The 23237-nt window shown below is 45.6% G+C and overlaps 1 protein-coding gene across 7 annotated transcripts in view; it reads left to right on the forward strand.

Moving 5' to 3' along the window:
• KCNT1 (potassium sodium-activated channel subfamily T member 1) overlaps window positions 1-23237 on the forward strand; it is a 169440-nt gene that overhangs the window by 42459 nt on the left and 103744 nt on the right. For 2 of the 7 annotated variants that reach the window (XM_090021367.1, XM_090021370.1), the window contains exon 1: window positions 15785-15962. The exons of the other annotated variants lie outside the window; for them this stretch is intronic. In XM_090021367.1, the coding sequence (XP_089877493.1) occupies window positions 15814-15962 (149 nt within the window). In that variant the 5' untranslated portion in view covers window positions 15785-15813. Of the gene's footprint in view, window positions 1-15784; window positions 15963-23237 lie in introns of those variants that run through there. 7 annotated transcript variants of the gene reach the window in all.

Raw genomic sequence — 23237 nt, forward strand, 5'->3', positions numbered from 1 at the left:
TCACCTCAATCCCAGGGCTAAACATCAGGCTTCAGCACGGCCATGAGAAGGTGCATCTGTGGACAATACGTCCTGTAGCCTCTGTGTGCCTTGGGTTTCTCTGTCTCAGTTACTGATGGTGATCACCTTCCTGGCGGGACACAAATCACTGGTGTTATTATTCATGTTTGCAAAGTGCTTTGAACATACAGACAGGTATAGGCAAGCTGCTCACTGCCCTAAAAGACAGAGAGAGGGGCCCGAGCAGATGGGCAGAGAGATGCATGGAAGCAAAAAGCGTGTGTAATGGACTTGGTGCTATCCTGCCAACGGGCAGGTCCACAGCTGGAGTAAATGTAGTACTTCATTGCAGGCAGCAGTGCTATGGGGGACGGACAGGTTGTTTTTCTGTTGGTTTTTTTTTTTTTTGCCCCAGCAAATGCTGCAAAACTTGGAAAGACTTGGGTTGGGTTCGGTTTTTATCCTGACATCTGTTCCTGAGGTTTGCTTGCTATTAGTCAGACTTCTACATTCCTGTTTCATGCATCTGTTTAGACTACGGGGCTGACACTTGCTGTGAAAACCGCTGTATGTTCATCCCAGCAAATTCCTAAATCTGTCTGGCTGAAGTCCAACCCCCCCACGCCAGCCCCACCTAATTAAAGCATATTCATTTGTTAATGACACTGTTACTTACACTCCTGGAAATGTGTGCTGAATTGGCAGGGCTTGATTGCTTAGCATTATTCCTGCAGTAGCACATACAGACTTTTTGTGCTTCCCTTGCAGATATATATTTAGGTTTTACCCAGAGGCTTTTCATTTTGCTGTCTGCTTTTAGAGTCAGCTGTGACAGTTGCATGGATATCATTACTTTTTTTTTTACCCCTTCCAGCCACTTTAATTGGTCATTCGCTTTGTTTAAAAAAAAAAACCAAAATGGAATAGCTGGTGATTCATTGCAAAGCTTTGGGATCTTGCTGTTTGACCTGGAATGGTGTAAAATGCATTAAAAATAAACCCAGGCAGCTGTGGGCCAAGTTGCCATGACCTCGCAGGGGGATTTACCTAGTACACAAGTTGGGCTCTCTCTGTTACTTTTTAAAACCATTTTATTTTAAGCAATCCCAAGCCAGCCGGCTCATTTCTCAGTTCTCCGTGTGCATCGTTGATGAGCCAGACTGAAGGCAGTAAAAATGAGTTTGTAAAGGGTGTGATGACAGGTCCATGATGCATTCAGTGCACAGTGCTCTTATGTCTCTCTTATATAATGACTAACTTCCCTGGTAGTTTTGGGGCTAGTTTAGAAAGTGGAGCACTTATGTACCCTCTGTAGTCCAGAGCTGACCTCAGCTATGTGCTGGGCTCCTGCAGCCCAATAGATTTAAACGGATCCAGTTCTACCATCCCGTAATGAATGCATTTGGAAAACCTATCAGAGCATCCCTGTGAGCAAACTTGTGTTGGTAGCAATTCACACCAGTATTGCTTGGCGTGCTGTCTGGTGGAGCTCAACCTGGGCCCATCTGACTCCCTGTGGGTTTGGGAGTCATGGGATAGTTCCTAGTGAGAGAGATGTCTGCAAAGAGCTCAGCTAGCTATTCTACGTCTTGTAGGGTACCCCAGTAGAGGCCTGTTGAGACCCGGAGACTGAGCTGTCATTTTGTATATAGATTTGATCGGGTGAATATTGAGGCATTGCCCTTGTGGAAGCTGCATTGTAGTTCTGGGTGTCTTTTCCTCCATGCTCTCTAGCCCTTTGGCACCCTCAGGGCATTTCTGTATTTGCAAACTCACAGTGCCACACTGGAAGCAGTATATGGTGCCGTAGACAGATTCATTAGCACAGTGTCCATGAAGTTGCCTGTGTGGAGCAGCCTAGCATGTTTAGGGGCTCTGGCATGGTAAATTTGAAGCGTGGATGTGCCCACAGAATTGAATGGCAACTGCAGCCTGGCTCAGCTAACATCCTCCTTCTCCATTCCCGATCAGGCCTTACCACTAAGATTTCATAGATTTCACAGACATTAGGGCTGGAAGGGACCTCGAGAGATCATCGAGTCCAGCCCCCTGCCCAAAGGGCAGGAAGGCAGCTGGGGTCATAGGATCCCAGCAAGATAAGCATCCAATTTACTCTTGAAGGTGTTCAATGTAGGTGCTTGAACCACCTCCGCTGGCAGACTGTTCCAGACCTTGGGGGCTCGGACAGTAAAGAAATTCTTCCTTATGTCCAGCCTGAAATGGTCTTGCAGGAGTTTGTGACCATTCGACCTCGTCATCCCTTGGGGCGCTCTGGTGAACAAACGTTCCCCCAGATCCTGGTGGTCACCCCTGATAAACTTATAGGTGGCCATCAGATCACCCCTGAGCCTGCGCTTTTCCAGGCTGAAGAGTCCCATGGCTCTCAGCCTAAAGATAGTGCAAGAGTCTTCTTGCTCACAATCCCTGTGCCTAGAACCACTCTCCAGTACCATGACACCACATCTCCTTTTAGGTCATGGCTTAAAACATGTCTTCCCACTTGCAAAACCTACTGAAGCTCCGTGTCCTGGTTTCTCTGTGCACATCGTATTATGTAGCTTTGCAATGTTTTTCTTTTCTAGTGCAGCATGTGATGGTATACGTGTGGCACCTAAGCATGTATTTGCATTGTTTTACTGTTAGTAAGACCCTAAATGAGATGTTGTTCCCCTCCTGCTCTCCCGACGTAACGTATGGGAGCTGGTGCAGAGGATTCTGAGGAGGCAGAAGGAAGGAAATGAAATCAAAAGCTTTGCTTTTAGTGGACAAGCCGTTTCCCTGGCGTTGTGTAGCTCATCTGCAAGCCCTGTAAATATTTTCTCACTCTTTGTAATAGTCCCCCTGATTCATCAGCCCAGTTCTTCAAAGGCCTCTTATAATTTCCAGCTCCCTTTGCTGTTGCTACATACACCCTGCAGCCTCATTCATGGTTTCCAACATATTAGATCTTTGTGAAAGGTCCAGAGCTCTAGTTTGAGACTCCTGTGTGGCCAAATGACTGGCACATTAAATCTTTCTTGGCTCTTGACTCCTTGCTTTTCCATTAAAATTTCACTAAGGTCCTCTGTAATGGTAAGAGCCGCCCCCCCCCCCCCAAAAAAGAGCAAAATAGCATTGTTCTCCAGAACAACACAAGAGATTGGGTCTGGACCCAGAAGCATCCTCAGTATAGACCCTGGATATGTTTTTCATGAATGCTCATTCAAGGGAAGCCAAGTTCAGTAAGTGATCGTACAGGTGTTGCACTCAGTGGCATGTTCCCCCAGCCATTTTGAATGCACGAAGCTTGAAAAGCACGGGGAGAGGTCTCTGTTGCCTTGGCTGCACGGAGGTCCTGATGTATGACAGGTTTCCGAGCACTTTTGAAATTCAGATCACATTGATAGTCTTCAGGCTTTACTCTGGGAGACCTCTCAGCACAGCTTGAGGGAAAAGGGACAGAAGTCAGCCGTTAGTTAATTGGCCAACAGCTCATAATGAAGATGAAACCAGTAGCAGCCTTAGGGGAAGGCAAACTGGGTGACTGTCCAGGGCCCCAAAATTTTGCAATAATTTTTTGGGGGGTGAAGTTATTAAAAACATTGTTCTTTCTTCAACTTATGAATAAGTTTCATGCAGAGGGCAAGGTGAAATTGAAATCGAAAATGTCCGACTTGCTTATAGGCCATCACAGTTAAGCCTCTGAGGTCTCGCCTGGGGCCCCAACAGCCCTAACGCCACCGCTGCTGGAGCTTAGCCCCTTTACTTGGCGCTCTGCTTTTCCAAGGTGCTGAAGTATTACTACAACCACAGGGCCTTGTCCCTTTGATAGCCCTTTGGAGCCAAACCTCTCAGACCACTTCACCTATATCATCCAGCTGTAGGAGGTTGGCAAGTGTTTGTTCCTCCCCTCAGGAGACCCGAGAGAGGGGAACGATCCGTTCCGTGCCGCAGGGTCAGCTAGCGGCAGAGCGAGGGAGACTTGGGAATCCTTGAACCCCAGACCCGTGCTGTGTTCACTCAGCCACGCCGGGTGTAAGGAGATGGCTCTCATGCCAGCCTGATGCAAATGTTTTGCAGTCCATGTGACTAGGTTTGACAACAAGATGCTCTATATTGTCCACTGGCTGGGAAGCTGGAAAGTGTTTACCCCTTAAAAAAAAGCAGTACTAACGCTATCTGGAACGTGGCCCATGCTGGTAGACATCATTTGCATTGTGGAAAATTGTGACTAGTGACAAGGGATTGTTGTTTGGTTCATAAGGCCCTCCTCCACCTTTTAATACAGTAGTGTCACGGAAATCCCAAATCTCAAATACAACATAAATCAAATATAATGGACAATAATAGTGGACATAAGTAGAATGTAGCGGTCCATTAAACACGGTAAGAGCCAAGTCCTTTCTGTTCCAAGTGAGTCTCCAAGGGCTTTGCAGAATAAGATGTAGAAGGGTAACTAAGATAAGTCAGCGAGGAAGACGTGTCCTGTTCGTTGCTACTTTCATACTAGATGCCTGGTGGTAATAGCCCCATAGGTTGTATGGCTTGTGGGGTGCCATTTACTCAAGGCTTCACCCAAGCAGGAGGGCATTATTGCATGTTTTTTACCATCCAGTTATAGTCCTATTGTGCTTTCATGCCAACCATATACACATAGGCTGTGAGCACCTTACAGAAGTGCAGTACATGACATGACAAGTCTCTCCCTCTTACGTGATGCCATTACTAGGAGGAGACTCCCAAAAAACAGGGTGAGACTCCCCAGAGGTGATTGTTCTTCTTAGATGTAGCCCCTGGCTTTCAAACCCACAGTAAGCTTAATCCACTGAGTGCTAACCCAGGTCTTTTTATTTGAACCCAGGTCTTTACAGTGGCTTATTTTTGGCAGCAACCACTCATGTCAATCACCCTCCTAGAAAGATGCCCGAGACTTCAGAACCCCCTAAGGTTTCTTTACTTATACCGGCATGTTTTTAATGCCAATTTTATGACAATACCCAGCTCTTTGTTCAGAAGTTTCTGCCCCTAGATTTGAAAGTGCTTTACCAGTGGGGGATAAGGACCTCTCCTGTATTCCCAGGTGGGGAAACTGTGGGATTTCATTTGTAAGCATAATTATGACAAGTGAAATCAATTAGTTGTAAATAAGCCTGGCATGGCTTTTCAAAAGGCAAATGTCAAGGGGAAAAAAGGCCCAGGCATGGAAGGCATGTGACCTGGGGCGCACATCCCTTTGACTGGCACTTTGAGTGTCCTGGTGTGCAAGAGGTGTTGACTGTGCCCGAGCGGTTTGCTGGGAGAATGGAAACCAATGAGAACCAGTGCAAGGCACGGTGGTAAGTAGAGGACAGGGGAAAACTCCATTTTCAAAAATTAAAATATATGTTTTAAAATGAAAAGGGGCAGCATGTTTCCCTGCCAAGCCCCCTTTAAAAAGTAGCTGCCTAGGAACACTTTCCAGTACAGTGATATGAGTTAGTTCAGCTCCTTGGGTGCCTTATCTGTGCTTCCTTGTCTGCCTCTGCACTTTGCAGAGCTTATTAGTAACAGCACAGACACCTGGGATAATTGATGTTCCATTTTCTTGAGTTATGGGTTCACCCAGGCCAATTACCACCTAGAGACCCTTAGTTAATCTTGTACATATAACCCCAAGGTGCCAATGCAATTACTCCTGCCTTCCCTGTCCTTCTCCTTCCTCTTTTCTGCCCATCTGTCTCATCTCATTCCTGTTCAGACTCTCTGGGAGGAGGAGTTGTTTTTTTTTTAATTTTATATTTATACAGAGCCAAACAAAATAGCCTCTCAATCTTGATGGCAGCCTCGCGGTGTGACAGGAACACAAATAATGCATATCAATGTATCCGAGCACAGTCAGCACGAGCAAAGGAGTCGCTGCACAGCATCATCGTGCCGTTGCTCGGCTCTGCAAAGCCCATTACCATTTGCATTCATTCAGGTATGGATTTGGCACGAGACACACCCATAATCCGGGAGCCCCGGAAGTTGATGGGGAATTTTTTCCATTACCTGCTGTGATCTTTTGCTGAAACCCCTGGAAAAGTGTGAAGGGTCGTGCTGGTGCTATAGCAAGCACAAGCTGTCAAGCATAGCTCACATTTAAATGCAGTTCACGTTCCATCCTTTGAACAGGCATTTGAGATGGTGTTATAGGCTTGCCTGGGGCTGCTTGAAGCTGGGTTAAAGCTCTGTTGTGCGCTTCCCTCCTCCTGGAGGGTTTCTCTCTCTCCTTCACATCTGCAGCAGTAGCAGAATTGTGTTGGTCTGTGCTGTTGAGAATCATGGGTCGGCTGTACCTTCTGGGCAGCTCAGCTCCATATCTTTGTCCTTTAGCTTGTTTCCCCAAATGTTCACTGTTTGCACAAAATATAGGATGTGCAGGCAGCTTTTGCATCACCCCTGTGGGGCGATTTAGGACTTCAGCTGGGATCTGCCTTTCTGGGCACTGCAGAAAGTTCCTCTCTCTTCTGTGCCGTGGCTGCTAAGCTGTCCAGTCACATCCTGCACACTTCATTAGGGATGCATGTGCACTGTGTGGTCAGGGGCAAGGGAGCCCTGGCTCTGCGTGGATCCATCCTTTATCTGTCGGCTTGCCAAAGCAGGTGCTTGCAAGCAGCATCCAGAATGGAGAGGATGGGAAAGCTGTTTTAATCAGGCGGTCTTTTGGTTTCTTCTCTGCTTGTGCTCTCTGACTTTCCTAAGAGAGACCTGAGCAAGGATATTTTGTACTGGAAAGCTTGTCTTTATCTCTCCCAATCATCCCATTGCTTTAGTGAAAGATGTCATCTACAAAAATCCTTACCTCTTGCATTTTTCCTGGACTATCATGGGCACAACATCACCCCAACTCCACTAGATCCTTAAATGCCGGGGGGGGAGGGGGGGTTCTTTCTTTCTGCAGAAGCCTGGAGAGCCTGGCTAAATTAGACATTTCTCAGCCCATTGCTTGTCATGGAAATGATGACGTCCCCACAGATTGGGGAAGGTGGCGGGTTTCGACCTGGCATGGGATTTAGTTTGTGTGTGTGTACACATGGGTGTTTGTATGTGTGTATGAAGTGATTAATTGTGTGTGTATAGCAACACACACAAATTAGTCACTTTATAGCATCCACTGAGGGAGAAAGCAACACATAGAACAAGGAAGATAAAATAATCCCATGCAGCAAACAGGTGTGAAGCATGTGCCCATGCTGAATGCTGAAAGCGTAGCTATAATTTTCGTAAACACCGTGGTATAGTGCAAAGGAAGAAGCAAAATAATGGTGTCCACTGCAATCTAAGATGCTCAGTGACTTTAGTTTCTTCCATTAATAAATGGTATGCAGAGGGAACAAAACCCCTTATCCATTCATTTTTTTAATTGCATGACTGCAGGGTTCTTATGCAAAGCAAGGCAGCTTCTGAATAGCTGCTGCAGGACATTCAGCACGGCTGAAGATATTGCCTATCGATCTTGTGATCTGCAGTTCAGGTGCCAGGGCATGGATGTATCCTGTCCTGGAATACTGCAGGATGAAACTCTGCAGAAGTTGGCCTTTTGTCAGTGGAAATTTGAGCTAGAGGTGGTTCAGCCTTTTGCTGTGTAATGCTGCTCAGTCCTGTTTTTCCCCTTTTGCAACAGTTTTCTCCACTTTGTTGCTTCTGGGCTTCATTGGCTGTAGGGGTGCTGGGGATTTTACATAAGCGGAGAGATAACCTGTGTGCAGCTGTTTTATCAGGTCCTTACAATTGGCTAAAGCATAGGGTTGCAAGGTGGTGCTTCAGAGTGGTGCAGTGCTTTCGGGCTTGAGCTTGATTGCTCAAAGCTGAAAACTGTTACTAGTGTACTGCAGTAAGCCTTCAATTATTTGGTAAAGACCTGTAGAAATGTAACCTTTCCTTAAGGATTTCCATTCTTCCTAGCAGCACAGTCTAAAATTTGTTTTCTCAATGGTTCAGGGACCCTCTGTCAACCCTATTAGAAACTTCTGCCTTCAAAAGCATCAGTCGGTTTTGAAATGGAGCCTAGGCCATGTAATTGCGTTGACTTCCCAGGCCCAGTGGCCTCAAATGTGCCCCACTTGTCTCCATCAGAATAGCTGTACATTTGTGTTTGTGTTGTGCTTCAGCAAGGTTAATTGGCTTGGGGACAGGCCCATTGGCACTGTCTTCAACATGGCCAAGGCACCACGTCAGCCTGGCCACATGACTTCTGGTTGGGGATGGGGGCACTTGGCACCAGGATGACGTGGCCATGAATTTCCAAGGCACTTGGGCACTTCTGAAAACGTTATCCCAGGTGACAATCATTTTGATCACATAAGGAGTGCTGCAGCCTGCAACTCATTCATTGGCTTGTCCAAACTTTCAGCTTCCTTGAAGGCAACTGAGCTTAAAACCACATCCAAAGTGAGACTTGCTTCGGTAACTTCTGATGAAAGACTACTCTCTGCAGAGGTGGCCCTTAATTGCAGACCTGTCTAAAGCAATAAGCCTGCATGCTAGCTGACTGTGGGGTGGGAGCTGGTGCTATCCTATACCTTCTTGGATAGGAGCCACCTGAGCAGCACCTGGGAGCACATGCATTTGCAGGTATGATAGTGCAGTAAGTTGGCAAAGTGCTGAGACGTTTCGCCTGCGTAGCCACCTTCTTAACAGCCAACAAGACTTTTGCAGGAGTGAATTCCAGTTGAGTTGTCAAGGTGTGGGCTCTCTTTCTGTTTTATTTCCTCCAAACTCGCAGAAGTGCTGTTTAGCTGACTCATAAACCAGGCCTGAGTCTCATCCATTTTTAATGTTGATCCCTATCTGCTCTTGACGGCAGGCTTATACAACTGTTGTTTTCAGGATGCTGTGCTGAATAAAGTGACTGGCTTTGCCTGATGTTGATAGCAGCTGTCCCCACTGATACCTTTAACTGCAACATGATGACCAAATTCATGGGAATTGTCCTTCAGGAACTGCCCCTCTGCACTTAGCTCCATCATTTAGGGCTTTTTAGGGGTCATTTCTTCACCCAAGGCCAGGGCCCTGGTAACTGGGCAGTTTCTTGGTTTCAGTGAACAGCTGTTGGGAAGAATCAAACAACTTCTGTCTTATTTCCCTTCTTTCTAAGGTGTGCTTAACTGTCCAGACTTGATGCCTTCATTTTCAATCTTCTCTCATCATTTAAAAAAAACGTCTTTTTCTTGTTGCCTGAAATATTTGAATAGTGCAGTCACTTGCACATACTGGTGGCCACATGCCAGCAAAAGCTGCTCTTCAGGGTAACGAGAAGAAAACAGAGAGGCTTTCCAACCGATTTTAGATCAATACTATCAGTTTTTACAAGGCAAGTAACAGGAATACACAGCTATCCTCAGAGCCCAGGGAGGAGTCCCGGCATCCCTCTAGCATGTCCTCATTATCCCTGCAGTGTGCAGCTTCCAATGATGATTTGGGCACACCTGAATTTTGAAATGAGCCAAAAAATGAATCGGTGTGGTCTCTGCTGCAAAAGGGCTCAAAACTCCTGGGTTAAAACCTGCTGTTAGGTGTGGATTCAACTTTCATTGGACTTGTTAAGAGGACAGGCAGGGGTCTGCCTCTTCAGCTTGCAGAAAAAGGATGCTCGATACAGAATTACTGAGGAGTCTTCACCCCATGTTGTGCAGGGTGTTAGACGTGGCTATTCCTCATCTGACCTTAAAATCTATGAATATATTCATGTGTCCAAACTTTGCATGCGTAGGTATGCTGCATTTTCTACACATGCAAGCTTGTGATGGAAATCAAATGGCATGCAGTCTTGCACCGGGCATGCAGGCACCAGGGCTCCAGGTCCTCAGTGAACACTATGCAAATGCAACAAGGAAGATTGATAGCAATTGTGGTCATCTATGCAGAGATTTCATAGAACCATAGGAAAATCAGGCTGGAAGGGACCTCCGGCGGTCATTTAGTACAACCCTCTGCCTGTGAAAGGATCAGCCCTGTGCAGACCATCCCATACAAACCCATTGCATCAGTGGTTTGGATAAGGCTGATCCTGTTTTGGGCAGGGGGTTGGACTAGATACAATCAACCCTGACATGACAGAAGATGTAACACCTGAACCTGCTACCGGTAAAGCAGGGGGACCGCAGCAGCCCATGTTCTGCTGCTATAAAGGTTGCTAATATAGGCTCAAGAAATCCCGGGAAGAGGGCCATGTCTTTCCACCACAGAGGAAGGCAAACCCCTCCGCCCCAGTCCATATGTGTTCTTGACGCTAGTAGACTCTGCTACAGTCTTTGGAAAACCTGCTCTGTGAAACCAGATAGGTATTTTTGTGCTTTCTGGTTCTTTGTAAATGTTATCTGCTGTGTGAGGGGTTACGATTTAAAACAGCACTCTTACTTTGTCGGGCTGGCCATGGAAAGAGAATTGCAAATGCTTCAGGTGGGAGTGCGCATCTGCCGTATACCATACACATCATCAGACAGAGAGAGCTGCAGAGCTGGAGCATCATCAAAAGGCCATGGTAATCCATGGGAGTCCGCTCAATGATTTCAGTGGGCTTTTTGGATCAGCTCCTGAGTTAACTGGCAGGTTCCCTCCTGGGACTGTTGTAGGTAAAATCCAGGCTGGAGTTTCCTGTACCACTGGAGTGGATTTTTTGCTACAAACCCACTGCTCGATTGAAAAATGCTATTAAACCTTCACTAGAAATCTGCACTACAGCTTGCATTAAGTCTACCTCTCCGCCCAGACCTGAAGTCCCATGTGAGGGTTTTGGAGTTTTTGTTATCACGGCCTACCTGAGGGCCCTGTATTCTCATACTGTCTGTCACATAGAGTTCATAGAGACATGATCCCATTATCCACCTAGATTGTTAAGTTTACAGTGCAATTGGTGTACAAAGTGAGATTTCAATCCCAAGGGAGTTATGCTAAAGCATCCTAACAGCTCAAGTATGGAACATCTCTTTTTTTAAGTGCTGCAGTGTATTTTTACTTCAGACAAAGAACCCAACCAACCTCAGTGGATAAGCAGATGCAAGAACAATGGTAAACACCCACAAGTTAAATACTGATTAATTCAGTTGCACAAAAGTTTTCTAGCAAAATGTACCACTAGCTTGCAAAGGAAAACAATTGCTTTGTTGCTGCTTAAAAAACTTTTAATGCTGGGTATACGGCTGCCAGATGTATCCATATTTTTAAAAAATTATTTGAAAGGTGCTTTACTGGCTTATTTTTCAGAGAGCGGCTCTCATGCAGAGCTTTAGATAGGATCTCAATATACCAGATTTGTCATAGTCATCTTTTTTTAAAAAAAGCCTTCCCATTTCCTTGAATAGCTCCAGCATGCTTGATGATCACACTTATTAATAATATGTTGAATGACTACACAAAAGGGGTTTTGACAGCCAATATTGGAAGTTACTTAGAGAAAAGAAAAATATTGAACGATGCACTTGCTGGGGATTCAATTAAGGCTTAGGAAAAATTCTTTTCCTTTGTAATAATATTTCCAGAATCTGTTTTTGCCACTTGCGCTTTTTCCGAGCAATGAGATGGCATTGTTCCGTCCTACCGGGGCTGTGGTGGTCTCAGGTTATCAATGCAGATGTTGCAATGGAGAGCAGCAGTTTTTGGTGTGCTTACAAAAGTGCAACGATGCATTGAATCCTTGGCTTAAAGAAAGATATTTGGGTTTTACTCAGGTCCGATAGTTTTGTGTCAATGATATTTTTATTCAGGCTTGGAAGTTATTGAGTGTGCGTGTTATTCGGTTCACATCCTGCCGGAGAGCGCACTGTGAACAGGCCACTTTCACACAGTGCTTCATTTTATGCCACTGATAGTGATGGTATTAATGTGTCAGGCTGACTAAGGCATGCAGCATTCACTTGTGATTTGTAGGTAATATATTTTGGGTACTGAGGCCCAGTGTTTTACAACCCCCATAGGACCACTTGCTTCTGATATACTGAGCGATGCATTTGTTTAATTCTGGCTATGGATATAACAAATCATAGGTGGTAGTATCAGGTTCCTTATCCTTCCTTTGAGAACATCACACGATTTCCAGTAAAACCAGTCAGCTACAATATTTCTGCTGGATACAACTTCATTCTCTGCCTTATGGCTGAAAGCGTATCTTCCTTTTCCTGCAGTGCCTTCTCATGCAGTGATCCAGCGTCCTCCCTGCCAGGTGGGCAGTGGGGAAGCTTTCCTTTCCACGTTTCCTCTGAACTTCTCCCCTTCTAGCTATGATTTATTGATGCAGCAGAAGATGGGGCAAACTCACTGTAAAGTTGACCCTGATGGAAAATGTGGCTCTCCACCTCCAGGTAAAAGCTGGGACTTGACACCTCATTACACAGAGGGGGATGCTGGTTTCCTCTGGAAAGCCTAGCACAGAAAACAGGCAGTCAATTGGGAGCAATCTTTACGCCATTTCAGACAGCATTATTTAACCAGAGAGAGGTTTCCCTCAGCTCTAGTCAACCTCTTTAGTCCCTCCGCATAAATAAGTGCTGTTCGGTACGGCACAGAGCTTTGGTTGCAGCTTTTCGTGATCCAGGATCCTTTTCTTCCCTGCTGTTTGGGGTGTGCTTTTGTAATGCTGGGGACAGAAGGGGCTTTTTTTCCACAGAGACTAAAGAGGCGGGAAGTTCCTCCAGCTGCTTCTCTGAGTCCAGCCTACTGATCATTTTTGTTCCTATCCTTTAAGGGAGGATCATAAAGAATAATGGGGACTGGGGAGTGCGTGTGCAGAGACACCCTTGGGGTTGTAGCAAAATATCATAATGTGGTAAAGGAGATGCTCCTAGAGAGCTGAATGGTATGTTATCCTTTTATCTCTTAACTCATTTTGAAACTAAAAATCATTTGTGCTTGTAGACTATGAGGAATCTTCTCTCCTGAAAATGCTTTTTTATCGACTAGAAGCACAGTGGGAAGTACACTTACGCACGCAAAAATACCCTTTGCCCCATGAAAATGAACATATTATCACATGCCAGAATGCAGATAGCTTGTACAGATGGACCAATCGATCAGAAACTGCACTGGGTACAATGCTGTGCCAAGAGACTAATGGCAAAGATGATCAAGATTAGCATATAAATAATACATGGTTTCCGTGCATCAAAAATGGAGTAATCAAATATGGGCCAAACCATGTACCCTGGAACAAATATTCCTGTTGGGAAGTGAATTTATTTAGATAATGAATCAGGCTGAGAGATCAAAAGATCAAATTCTGAGTAAGAGTTGGCACATCTATAACCACTCTTATGTTTTGTGTGTCTGCTTTATATTTTAAATGGTTTTTTTTAAATCAGCCCTCAGTTGCAAAATACTGTTAGGGAGCAATGGTCTGGGGAAGGCGTATGATGTGATGGTTAGCAGAGAGCTGGTATTCCACTTCTGCTCCCAGGCTGCCACACACTTTCCTCTGTATCCATGAGAAATAGCCTCTTTGTTCCTCAAAATAATGGGAATAATAATGACTAAGACTTAAATTTAGTAGTCCGCTCATGTCAGTGAGGGTTTACATTTTTCTCTTATAATTTTACTTGATACTTTGTAGAACAGTCAAATGCCAAAGTCCTAGTGTCAGTCTTTCAAAAAAAAAACCCATATGTGCACAGAGAGGCAAGTATACCACTTCGAGGCCAGATCTTTGGAGAAGAGTGCAAATCTCCTCTCTCCCTGAACGACCATAAGAAAAATGTAAACTTTTTTGTGAAAACAAAACTCCTGTTTTCTGGCCTAATCCATCTTTTTTCAGCTTTGGGGGCTCCAGTTGCATATACAGGTATTATTGTGACCGGCAGTATACAGCATCTGCTCCTTGGAGTACAGCAGCACCCGTTTAACTGCACTGGGCACAGTGTTGAAGAGCAGCTTGGTCTGCGCTTGAAGGACAAGGGTGGGCCCAGTAGAATTTGGCATGGAAATTAAACCAGGATAATGAAGTAATATTCCCACTCAGCTGAATTATGTGGTGAGCTTTCTAATTAGCCCAAGCTGGTTTTGTATCTTCTCCAAAAGAGCATCTCCTGCAACACAGTGCCCCAAGCATCTTGCTTGTGTGTTGGCACAGCAGGGATTCAGAAGCAAGGGTGCCATTTGCTTGCAAACATTTCCCACGGTGCTGCCTTTGGAGGGTGCATCTATCTGAGTACTTAAAATCATATAATCATAGAAAATGAGAGTTGGAAGGGACCTCAGGAAGTCACATCTAGTCCAACCCCCTGCTCCAAGTAGGATGAGTCCCAACTACATCATCCCAGCCAGGGCTTTGTCAAGCTGGGCCTTAAAACCTCCAAGGATGGAGATTGCACCACCTCTGTGGGTAACCCATTCCAGTGCTTCACCAGCTTCCTAGTGAGAAGGTTTTTCTTAATATCCAAACTAAACCTCCCTTGCTGCAACTTGAGTCCATTGCTCCTTGTCCTGCCATCTGCCCCGACTGAGACCAGCCCAGCTCCATCCTCTCTGCACCCCCCTGCAGGGAGCTGAACGCTGCTTGACTTGAGCAGATCTGTTGGGTTTGAGCAATCACTGATGGCCACACGTGTGCACAGAGTGGGATGGGATGGGGCGTCTTTACTCTCGTTATCCCGTATCCTTTCAAGCGAGCAGCGTGCAACTGTTCAGAATGCCCTGGGTGAGTGCTGTCCTTGGTACTGGGTTTTTGGCTGTAGCCTTGGTACTGAGGCTTTCAATTATGCATTTGCTTGCCCTTCATACCCCATCAGAGCTGAGAGCATCGGTCTGTGTGGCTTATGACATCTTAATGCCAGGCAGCAAGTCCTAGCCTTCGTGTGGTGCATGGAGATAAGGGCTGCTGTCGAGTATGGGAGCAGCCTAGCTGAAACCTAGAACGTGAGCAACTCCATTAATTATAATGATATTTATTTTTAGGGCTGCATGAGAACTTATAAGTTGTATTTGAACGCCAGCAGTACAGGCAAAAGTGGAAGGGAGATGCAGGGCCATGTATCTGCAAGGTCACTGATTTGAATTCAGATCAGGGCAGCAGGGACTGAAAATAGTTGGCAGGTGAGGGGTGGTTTTGATGCACCCCTAAGTGTCAGTTCAGTTCTCAGCAATTAGGTGTCTATATCGCCAAAAGCGCCATTACAATAAGTGTTCAATAGGTGGTGGTCATCTCAGTTGGAAAAGCTCAGGATTTGCTGTGGAGGACAAATCTAGCCCTCTACCCCACAGCAGTGGTCCCACGTGGTCAAGACAGAGGCACATAGGGAGGGCGAGGTGGGAGAAACCTGCTCTTCTGCTGTGCATGATCTGTGGATCCAGGAGACTCAGTGTCAGTCATTTACCAGTATTAGATTCACACACAGACATTTTACACGCCCAGATAAAGGGGAAAATAGCCTTTCCTTCCATTGTAGGAGCAGAGGAAAAATTCTACCAGCTCTTACCCAACACAGCTCTGCTTCCCTGCATGCAGTGAGAAGACAAATGCACTTTCATAATTAGCCAGCTGCCAAGGCAAGGAATAGTCTGATCACTTAAATCTGGGTTTTTTGGGGGGAGGGGAGTGGTTTAGGTGGAACCCTTATCTGTGCTCCTCCATTACAAATGTTTTTTCAGCTGCTCCTGTTTTCCTGCATGGCACCTGATTCAGAAGAGCAGCCCAGCCGTGGACTTTTCCTTGATTCCCCTCACTACCAAAATAAATCTACAGGGTAGGATTGTTCCACTGAGCAGCTGCAAGTGGGGAGAGTGACTAAAGGAGAGAGATGGTACGTGCCGAGAGCTGTAAATTGCATGCAGTACGAGGATTGCTATGTATGAGAGAGTTCAGGGGGAAAAGAGGAGGCTCTTAGGATGGCGAGAGCCAAGCTGAAGAATTCCCCATCAGAGATCAATTCACATGTAAAAACTGTCCCGGCAGCAACAACAGAGGATGTCCATGGGGTCAGCCCCTTGTTACCAGCTCGGAGGATGGGATCCTTGGGGAGTGATGTCGGACAAAGGTATTGCAGGACTGCAGTGGTGCATGGGGCTTAGATGGGTGGGGGGAGCAGCACAATTTGTTAAGATACAAGGCACAGATTAGTGCCATCAAGGCTTCATTAGAGCAGGGGGGGAGGGGGAGGGGATTCTTTTCATAGATTAAAAAACCCACCCAAATCCCAAAGTTTCACTGTGAATTAGGTAGCAAGAGCAGAACAAAGCCAGTTCCTTTCAATTTTTTATAAGTACTCCTGGTGTGTGCTGGTTTGTGGGGGGGTTTTTAAACCCAAAACCTGTCTGGCTGGTAGCTACCAGGCTCCAGTGCTGCTACTCAACACTGTTAACTTGCATTGCACAGTATCTGTGCAGTATTTAAAAGGCAGCTTATTTACAGTGCTGTTACCACAATGGGCATTGTGTATTAGCACTATATTGATAATTGGGATAGGAGATGCCAGGGTGTCACAGCTGAGTAATAACTGGCGTGTGTGTTCACACAAAGAAATACTTGCGTGCAAAAATGCTGCAGCCTCTTCCTCTTGGCATGCAGCTCTAATGTACATAGAGAAAAGAGCCATTTCTGAGAAGGTAAGAGATTGGTCTATATTGTGCTGGAATTAGTCAGGAAGCCAAGTTCCCGAATTGCTGCAGGCATGAAGGTGTCAGTCATTCACTTGTTCTGTTAATTCTGTTTTGTATGCTGTTTTTCCTCCTCTTTATTTTCCACCTTTCAGTCCATCAACACTCTCTTCCTTCACAGCACAAACAGATTAGCTCTCCTTTGAATCATGTACTGTATATTTCCCGGGATGCAATGTATGGCAATGCAGCCTTCCAATGCAAATATAGTTACTGTCCACGTTGGGCTTGACTTCTTCTTTGGCATTTGCTTGGAAAGAATGAATCATTTCAGGATTGGTGGCTTCACATATATCACTGTGCAAGGAAAAACTAGCAACACGTGTGATATTTATTAGCAGATGGAAGTCCCAGTTGGAAAAGAGGCAAGGAAAGGCATTCATCCCAAAAGCAAGGCATCAGGGCTTGTGTAGGTACCTCACTGGTGGCATGAGCTGGGAGGGGTGGATCCATGGTGAGTTGGACTGTCTGTCTCTGCTCTGATACCAGGAATGGGGTGCTCTGGTCTTGACTTTCTGTCTGAGTGCAAGTCTCAGTTTAATAGGTGACGTGTCCCTTCAGTGGAAGGGACACATCTCCTTATTGTCTGCTCTAGTGGTTCTATGCGATGGAGCCTCACGAGACATGTTTTCGCGTAACCAGAAGCTGCAAGCAGGTAAATTAGAACAAAAACCGCAAAATACTGATGACAACTCAGCCCACTGTACCGATCAGACTCTTATTTTGTTTGGGCCCTTTCTTCTGCACTCTTGGTGGAGCAATGCGAATCTCTTCCATCACCTCATTTCCATGCCTTAGTCCCTCCTTTGGAAGTGAGCTTTAAAGGTCTGACTGATGGACTTTCCCATACAAGAGCATGTCTAGGTGGGTGGGAATGATATCGTGACATTGACTGAACTCCAGACACAGCCTGCTGCCTGCTCTGTGGATGCGTGTGCAATACCAATTGCAGTACTGGGGCTGGGGCTTTCAGGTCATATCCCTGGGATCACCTTGGGCACCTCCCTCTGCCACTTGCTAAGCAGCCAGAAGGGCCAAGATTCAGAAATGCAGGATGCTGCTGCTTCTCGTTGCTGGTCTGGTGAACTCCTGGCCTTCTGGGACCTGAGACCACTTGGCTTTTGTTCCCTGAGTGACTTGGGCGCCCTTGTTGGTGGAAAAATTGTTATAGAAAAGATGTTTTTGGAGGGAGAAAAAAGAGACACTGCAAAAGTAATGAAGCTACTGGTATTCTGTTGGCTTCCCTTTGCATAGTGGTGCAGGTGTTAATTGTATCTGGGGGAGGGGAAATGGTAATACAACAATGAATATTAGGTCCCATTCTCTCCTTAGTCCTGGTCTGTGTTGGGATTTGATTCCAGTGAACAGCGAAGTGAAGGTGGCAGGTAAGATGCAGAGGAAGAATATGAACCAGCAATTGCAGGTGACCTGTGGAGGAATGGTACCGAACTCTTCAACCCTAGTTCAGCTTGCTGAGCTTATGCAGGCAGTCCCCCAACCCCTGCTGTGCTGATTGATTTCCCACTCTATTTCCTTCCCCTTGTCCATGTCCATGCCCCTTCTTGGTAATTGAGTTGGCAACCAGATCTGAGATTTGATCCATCTCCTTCGCTGTTCACACAAGCAGCAAAAGAAGGAAGATTGTTTCTCCAGCAAATGAATAGAGTATTTAAGATGTTTCATCTTTTCCAACAATGGGTACTGTGCAGTACCTGGTTGTATTACTGTGTTCAACACCCATGATTATTGCTGTGGGTTTAGACTCTATTATAAGGTGATGGTAGAAATTAGATATGGTTTACAAACTGTTTCCAGAGAGATTGCAGCCAGTGACTTAGACCCATGGTAATAATTTCAGGCCTGAAAGAATCTGATGGCTGGAGATCCACTGCAGGAAAATACACTTTGTTAAAAAAAAAAATGATGTATTACCTCAGGTGTGAAGTTTAATATCTAATGCTAAAGAAATGGGAATCCTGCATCTTCCCCAGTGTTCAAAACTTGAGGCGCCTTTCTTTGGGGTTTGAGGTATCCAAGAGATTGGCGTAGTTTGGCTCCTAGATACAAAGCAATAGATCCCGTGTCAGCCACCTTGCACTGATTTCTGTTTCGAAGGACTGACCTGAGTTCATAGCACTATAACCTGTGCAACGTCACTGCGCCGCCGGTGCTTGTGTGGGTGCTTTGTGTCTGTGGTGTGCATCCTAAGTTGTTCTTGGACACTGGACTTCCTCTGTGGTTTCAGGGAGGCTGGCTGGTGCATGCACTCAGAGACCATCTCGCTAAAGTGGGGGCTCCTTAAATAGATTCAACTGTATCCCTCCACTCTCTTGTGAGGTGATGTAATGGTGCAGGAAGGACCTTTAGGAAGGGAGCACATAACAGGAAACAAATATAAACACGGAGGAGGCACAACAAGAGCTGTAGTACGTGCTCTCCATACAGCGCTGCAGCGGTGCAGGTTGAAGGCTGCTGTGTTGGGCAGGGAGCTGCTGGCAGGCTTTAGGACATGTCAATATTTGTGCTCAGATCTTGTTTCATGTGCGGTTGATGTCTCCGAAAGACCGGATATGTGGATTTCTTCTCCGAAGCATTTTGCAAGATAATAACGTCCTGTGTATGCAGCTCCGCTGAGAAGGAGGGGGGGTATTCTGGCCGGCTGCCCTGGGGCAAACCAGTTCTCCTAGGGAATCATAAATGTGCATGGAGAGGAGTCAGTTGTTACAGCCTGCTCTGAAACGGCCCCTCTTCTTTCCCTGCGGCTCAGTGGAGCCGGCTTGAAAAGATGAAGGGCTGAATGGGAGTAGCTGTGAACTGACCCCGAGTTATTCCAAGCCCTTTGTTTAAAGCACTTTTTTCAAGGTAAACGTTAAGCTTTTCAGAGAGGTGGGGGTTTTTTGGGGTTTTTTTTAGCCAAAGTAACTGGTAAAATGGAACTCCACTTTGAAATTTTGTTCTAATCAGTGCATAACTAGATTTGTGCCTGGAGTCTACCCATCAATCCAATGGGAAAAGAGCATCAGACTAGTAGGAGTATTTCACCCACCCTCCCTTGAATATCAAACACTTGAGAAAGCAAGAGAGGCATCCAAAAGTGTTTTGAAAGTGTAATTTCTAAACAGCTGACGATGACTCTGTCCCCAAGGGCCAGCCAGGCATTAACAAATGGCTCTTGCTAACTGTGCTTTCAACTCCTGATTCCCAAACGCAGGCAGAACAGCTGAAAGGTCTGATGTGGTTGTTGAAACCATTAAAGCCATTTTGTCTTAACAACCTAGTTGCTCAGTGGCTTGTCACTCCATCGGGCTACGGGAGTGAATGTGCGGGGTGTAATTTCCCCTGCCTGCTGCTGAACAAGTTTTCATGCCATGGTCTTAAAATTTCCTCTCTTGACCGCTAACCTTTGAAGGGTTTTTAACACCTCCTGAGCGCAAGGGTTCCAGCCCATACCAGTAAACATTGTTTGTCGAGATAAAAACGTTTGCAATGACTAGTATATGCTATGTGGCTTTTTTTTTCGTATCAGCATGGTGTTCAGAAAAGGGACCAGCAAGAGCTGGCAGATGGCAGTTTATTTATGCAACTCCGTTTCCTCCCAGTTATGGTTCTTTCCACTCCTGGGTGCCTGTAACAGGCACGTTACCCAGTGCTGTTGACTGCCCAGCTCCCCGGAGTTGAGTGCTTAGGATGATGGATGCTTTGTTGTGCCGGACAATTCATGGTCCTCTCTCCCTGTAGCCACATTAGCAGCAGAGATCCAGGTGGTAGCTGTCCTTTGGAGCAATATGATTGCCTTTATTAGCCAGACTGAAACTCCTGCATGCAGGCAAAAGGTTTGAGCACGAGTGTTGAAGCCGGAGACATTGTGCAACCCTTTATCAGCCCTAAGTTGAGCAAAGATTTGCTGCATCTCCATGGCCTTCGTGGGTCATATTCACAGATCAGCACCTAGCTGGAAGGCTCCTTCTCTTTTCCCCAGCTTGGATCTTCAGCATTTCAGCTTCCCCTCTCCCATCTGGCAGAAATCTGCTGGCTTTGGCAATGTGAGATTTCTCTGAACCCAGTCTCCGGGGCTTTGGGAAAGAAGGTGTCAGCCTGGATGGGGATGTGATCCCAGCTCTGTGAGAGAGAGGTGCTATGATAGGGGGGGTATGGGGAGGCTAGAGAAGGGTGGGAAGGTATTTTTGGGTTTTGTTGTTTTTTTTTTTTTTTTAACCTAGATAGGAATCCTACAACGTTTCCTCTCTGATGCAGGCACCGTCCTGCCATGTTTTTGCCACTTGGTGATTAGATTGTGGCAATGTGCTCTCCACAGTTACACCTCCAGGGCATTTCTAGCTTGTATTCTTTCTTTCTTTCTTTCTTCTTCCAAAGCAAGAAATAAAGCTTCACAGAGTATTTTTCCAAAGTGCTTTTCCTATGAGTTACTTCTGGCCTTGGTTACCTGACATCAATTTTCTCCACAGGCCATAAAACTCTGTTTTGAAATAGCCAAAGAGTCTGATCTGGAGGCAGCAGCCCGGTACTCTTTGTGAGGGCTTGATTTTGGACCTTGCTTGACTCACCCGGGTTCAGATCTCTTAACCTTCTTGGTGCCCATCTTCTTCTTTCTGGCTGTTTAAGTGGGGAGGGGTTTAGTGTGCCTGGTGGGTATTTCTGTGCGAATGACAGGTAAGCAGCCCTTCCTGATTTACTCGGTGATGCAATGGTTCATGGCACGTTAGCTTTATGTAAGGATGTCTAGAATGAAGACTTGCATCTGTGGAGTTTCCTAGATCCAAATAAGCACGCCGTGGGCTGATCCCAGAGCTCAGATCCAAACAGACCCGAAATGTCTGGGCTACCTGGTGTGTGTTGTTCTCATTTCAGATGTGTTATCAGGATCGAGAAGCTCAGCCCTATTGCTCCAAACCATATTGTTTTGGATGTACCATGGTGAAACTGTTTCTAAGTTTAGTTCTTGCGTAGGAGTTCAGTCCTAACGGTGTCACTCTTCTGCACCTGGTCCCTGTCAGGTTTCCAAGCCGACTCCTGCACCAAGGGAAAGTTTCCAGCCCTTTTAGTACCATGCTAAAAGCCTGGTGATTTGAGGGGAGAAGCATAGGTTCAGTTCTGTGATCATGAACTGAACCATGTACTTTCTCTGCACCCCTCTAGATAGCATTTTTCTGCCTTACAGCAAGGAGAGTTTGGAGTGGATGTATGTCCCAGTAATTAATCACAGAAAATGAGGGTGGGAAGGGAGCTCAGGAGAACCCCCTGCTCAAAGCAGGACCAGCCCCAACTACATCATCCCAGCCAAGGCTTTGTTGAGCTAGGTCTTAAACACCTCCAAGGATAAAGAGTCCACCACCTCTCTGGGTGACCTGTCCCAATGCTTCATCACCCTCCTAGCTAGAAAGTTTTTCCTAATATCCAACCTCAACTTCCCTTGCTGCAACTTGAGAACATTGCTTCTTGTTCTATGTGCTAGTTGGGAACTAAACCAGGAGTTAGGCATCTAAGTGCCTTTCTGGATCTGGCCTGAAGCACACACTTCATTTTCAGTAGGATAACTACTGGGAAAAAGGGCAATATAAATGGAAATTGGTACAACCCAGGTGGAAGGAAAAGTCAAGGAGCTTATTGCATTAGAAGTCAGAGGGGCCTGGTCCACATCATCCCGAATTCTGAAAGACATGTTACATCAAATTGCTGATCTGGTAGCAAGTCTTTTAAAACAAATCTACCAAGTCAAGCATGTGATGAGCAGGGATCCTGGTTTTCTCTGATTAAAAAAAAAAAAAATCCCCAATTTTCAGATTTAAAAAAGTAACCCAAAATCCACATTTTTCCGTGACTAAAATGAAATACAACTAGTTTGTGTGTGTGTGTGGGCTACTTTTAAAAAAAAGTAGCCCAAAATCCACATTTTTCCATGATTAAAATGATACACCACTGTATTTCATAGATTTCATAGACATTTGGGTTGGAAGGGACCCCAAAGTATCATCAAGTCCAGCCCTCTACCCCAGGGGCAGGAAGTCAGCAGGGATCATAGGATCCATGTGTGTGTGTAGGATCCCTGTGTATATATGTGTGTGTGTGTGTGTGTGTGTACATACACATAGTGATATCTCATTTTAATCATGGAAAAATTTGGATTTTGGGCTACTTTTTTTAAACTGAAAATCAGGGATTTTTTTTTATCAGAGAAAGCCAGGATCCCTGGTGATGAGAGAAAAGCCAATATAATACTTGTATTTAAGAAAGGGGATAAATATGATCTGGATGCCTACAGACCTGCGAGTCTGACCTCAGGAGTAATCATGTCTTTAGAAGAGATTTTGAAGAAAAGGATAGTTTAAAAGGATGCAGGCAGAACATCAGTGGGATCAAATATAACATGGGTTGACTCAAAGGAGATCATGCTAACTCAGTAGTTTTCTTCAGTAAGATAACTAGAAGAAGGAAATATAGGAGACCTTATCTGGCTTGATTTCAGTAAAACCTTTGATACAGTACCCATGGCGAGGGATGAGAAAGGGATTAGGAGAGGAACTGGAAAGTGGGTAAGGATTTGGATTAAGGGGGATAGCCATAGGTGGCATTGAAAGGGGAGGTATTAGGCTGGAGAGAAGTTACAAGTAGTATTCCTCAAGGATCAGTGTTGGGAC

The sequence above is a fragment of the Crocodylus siamensis genome, chromosome 11 (genome assembly GCF_052110815.1).
Source record: "Crocodylus siamensis isolate JL-2025a chromosome 11, ASM5211081v1, whole genome shotgun sequence".
Taxonomy (NCBI): domain Eukaryota; kingdom Metazoa; phylum Chordata; order Crocodylia; family Crocodylidae; genus Crocodylus; species Crocodylus siamensis.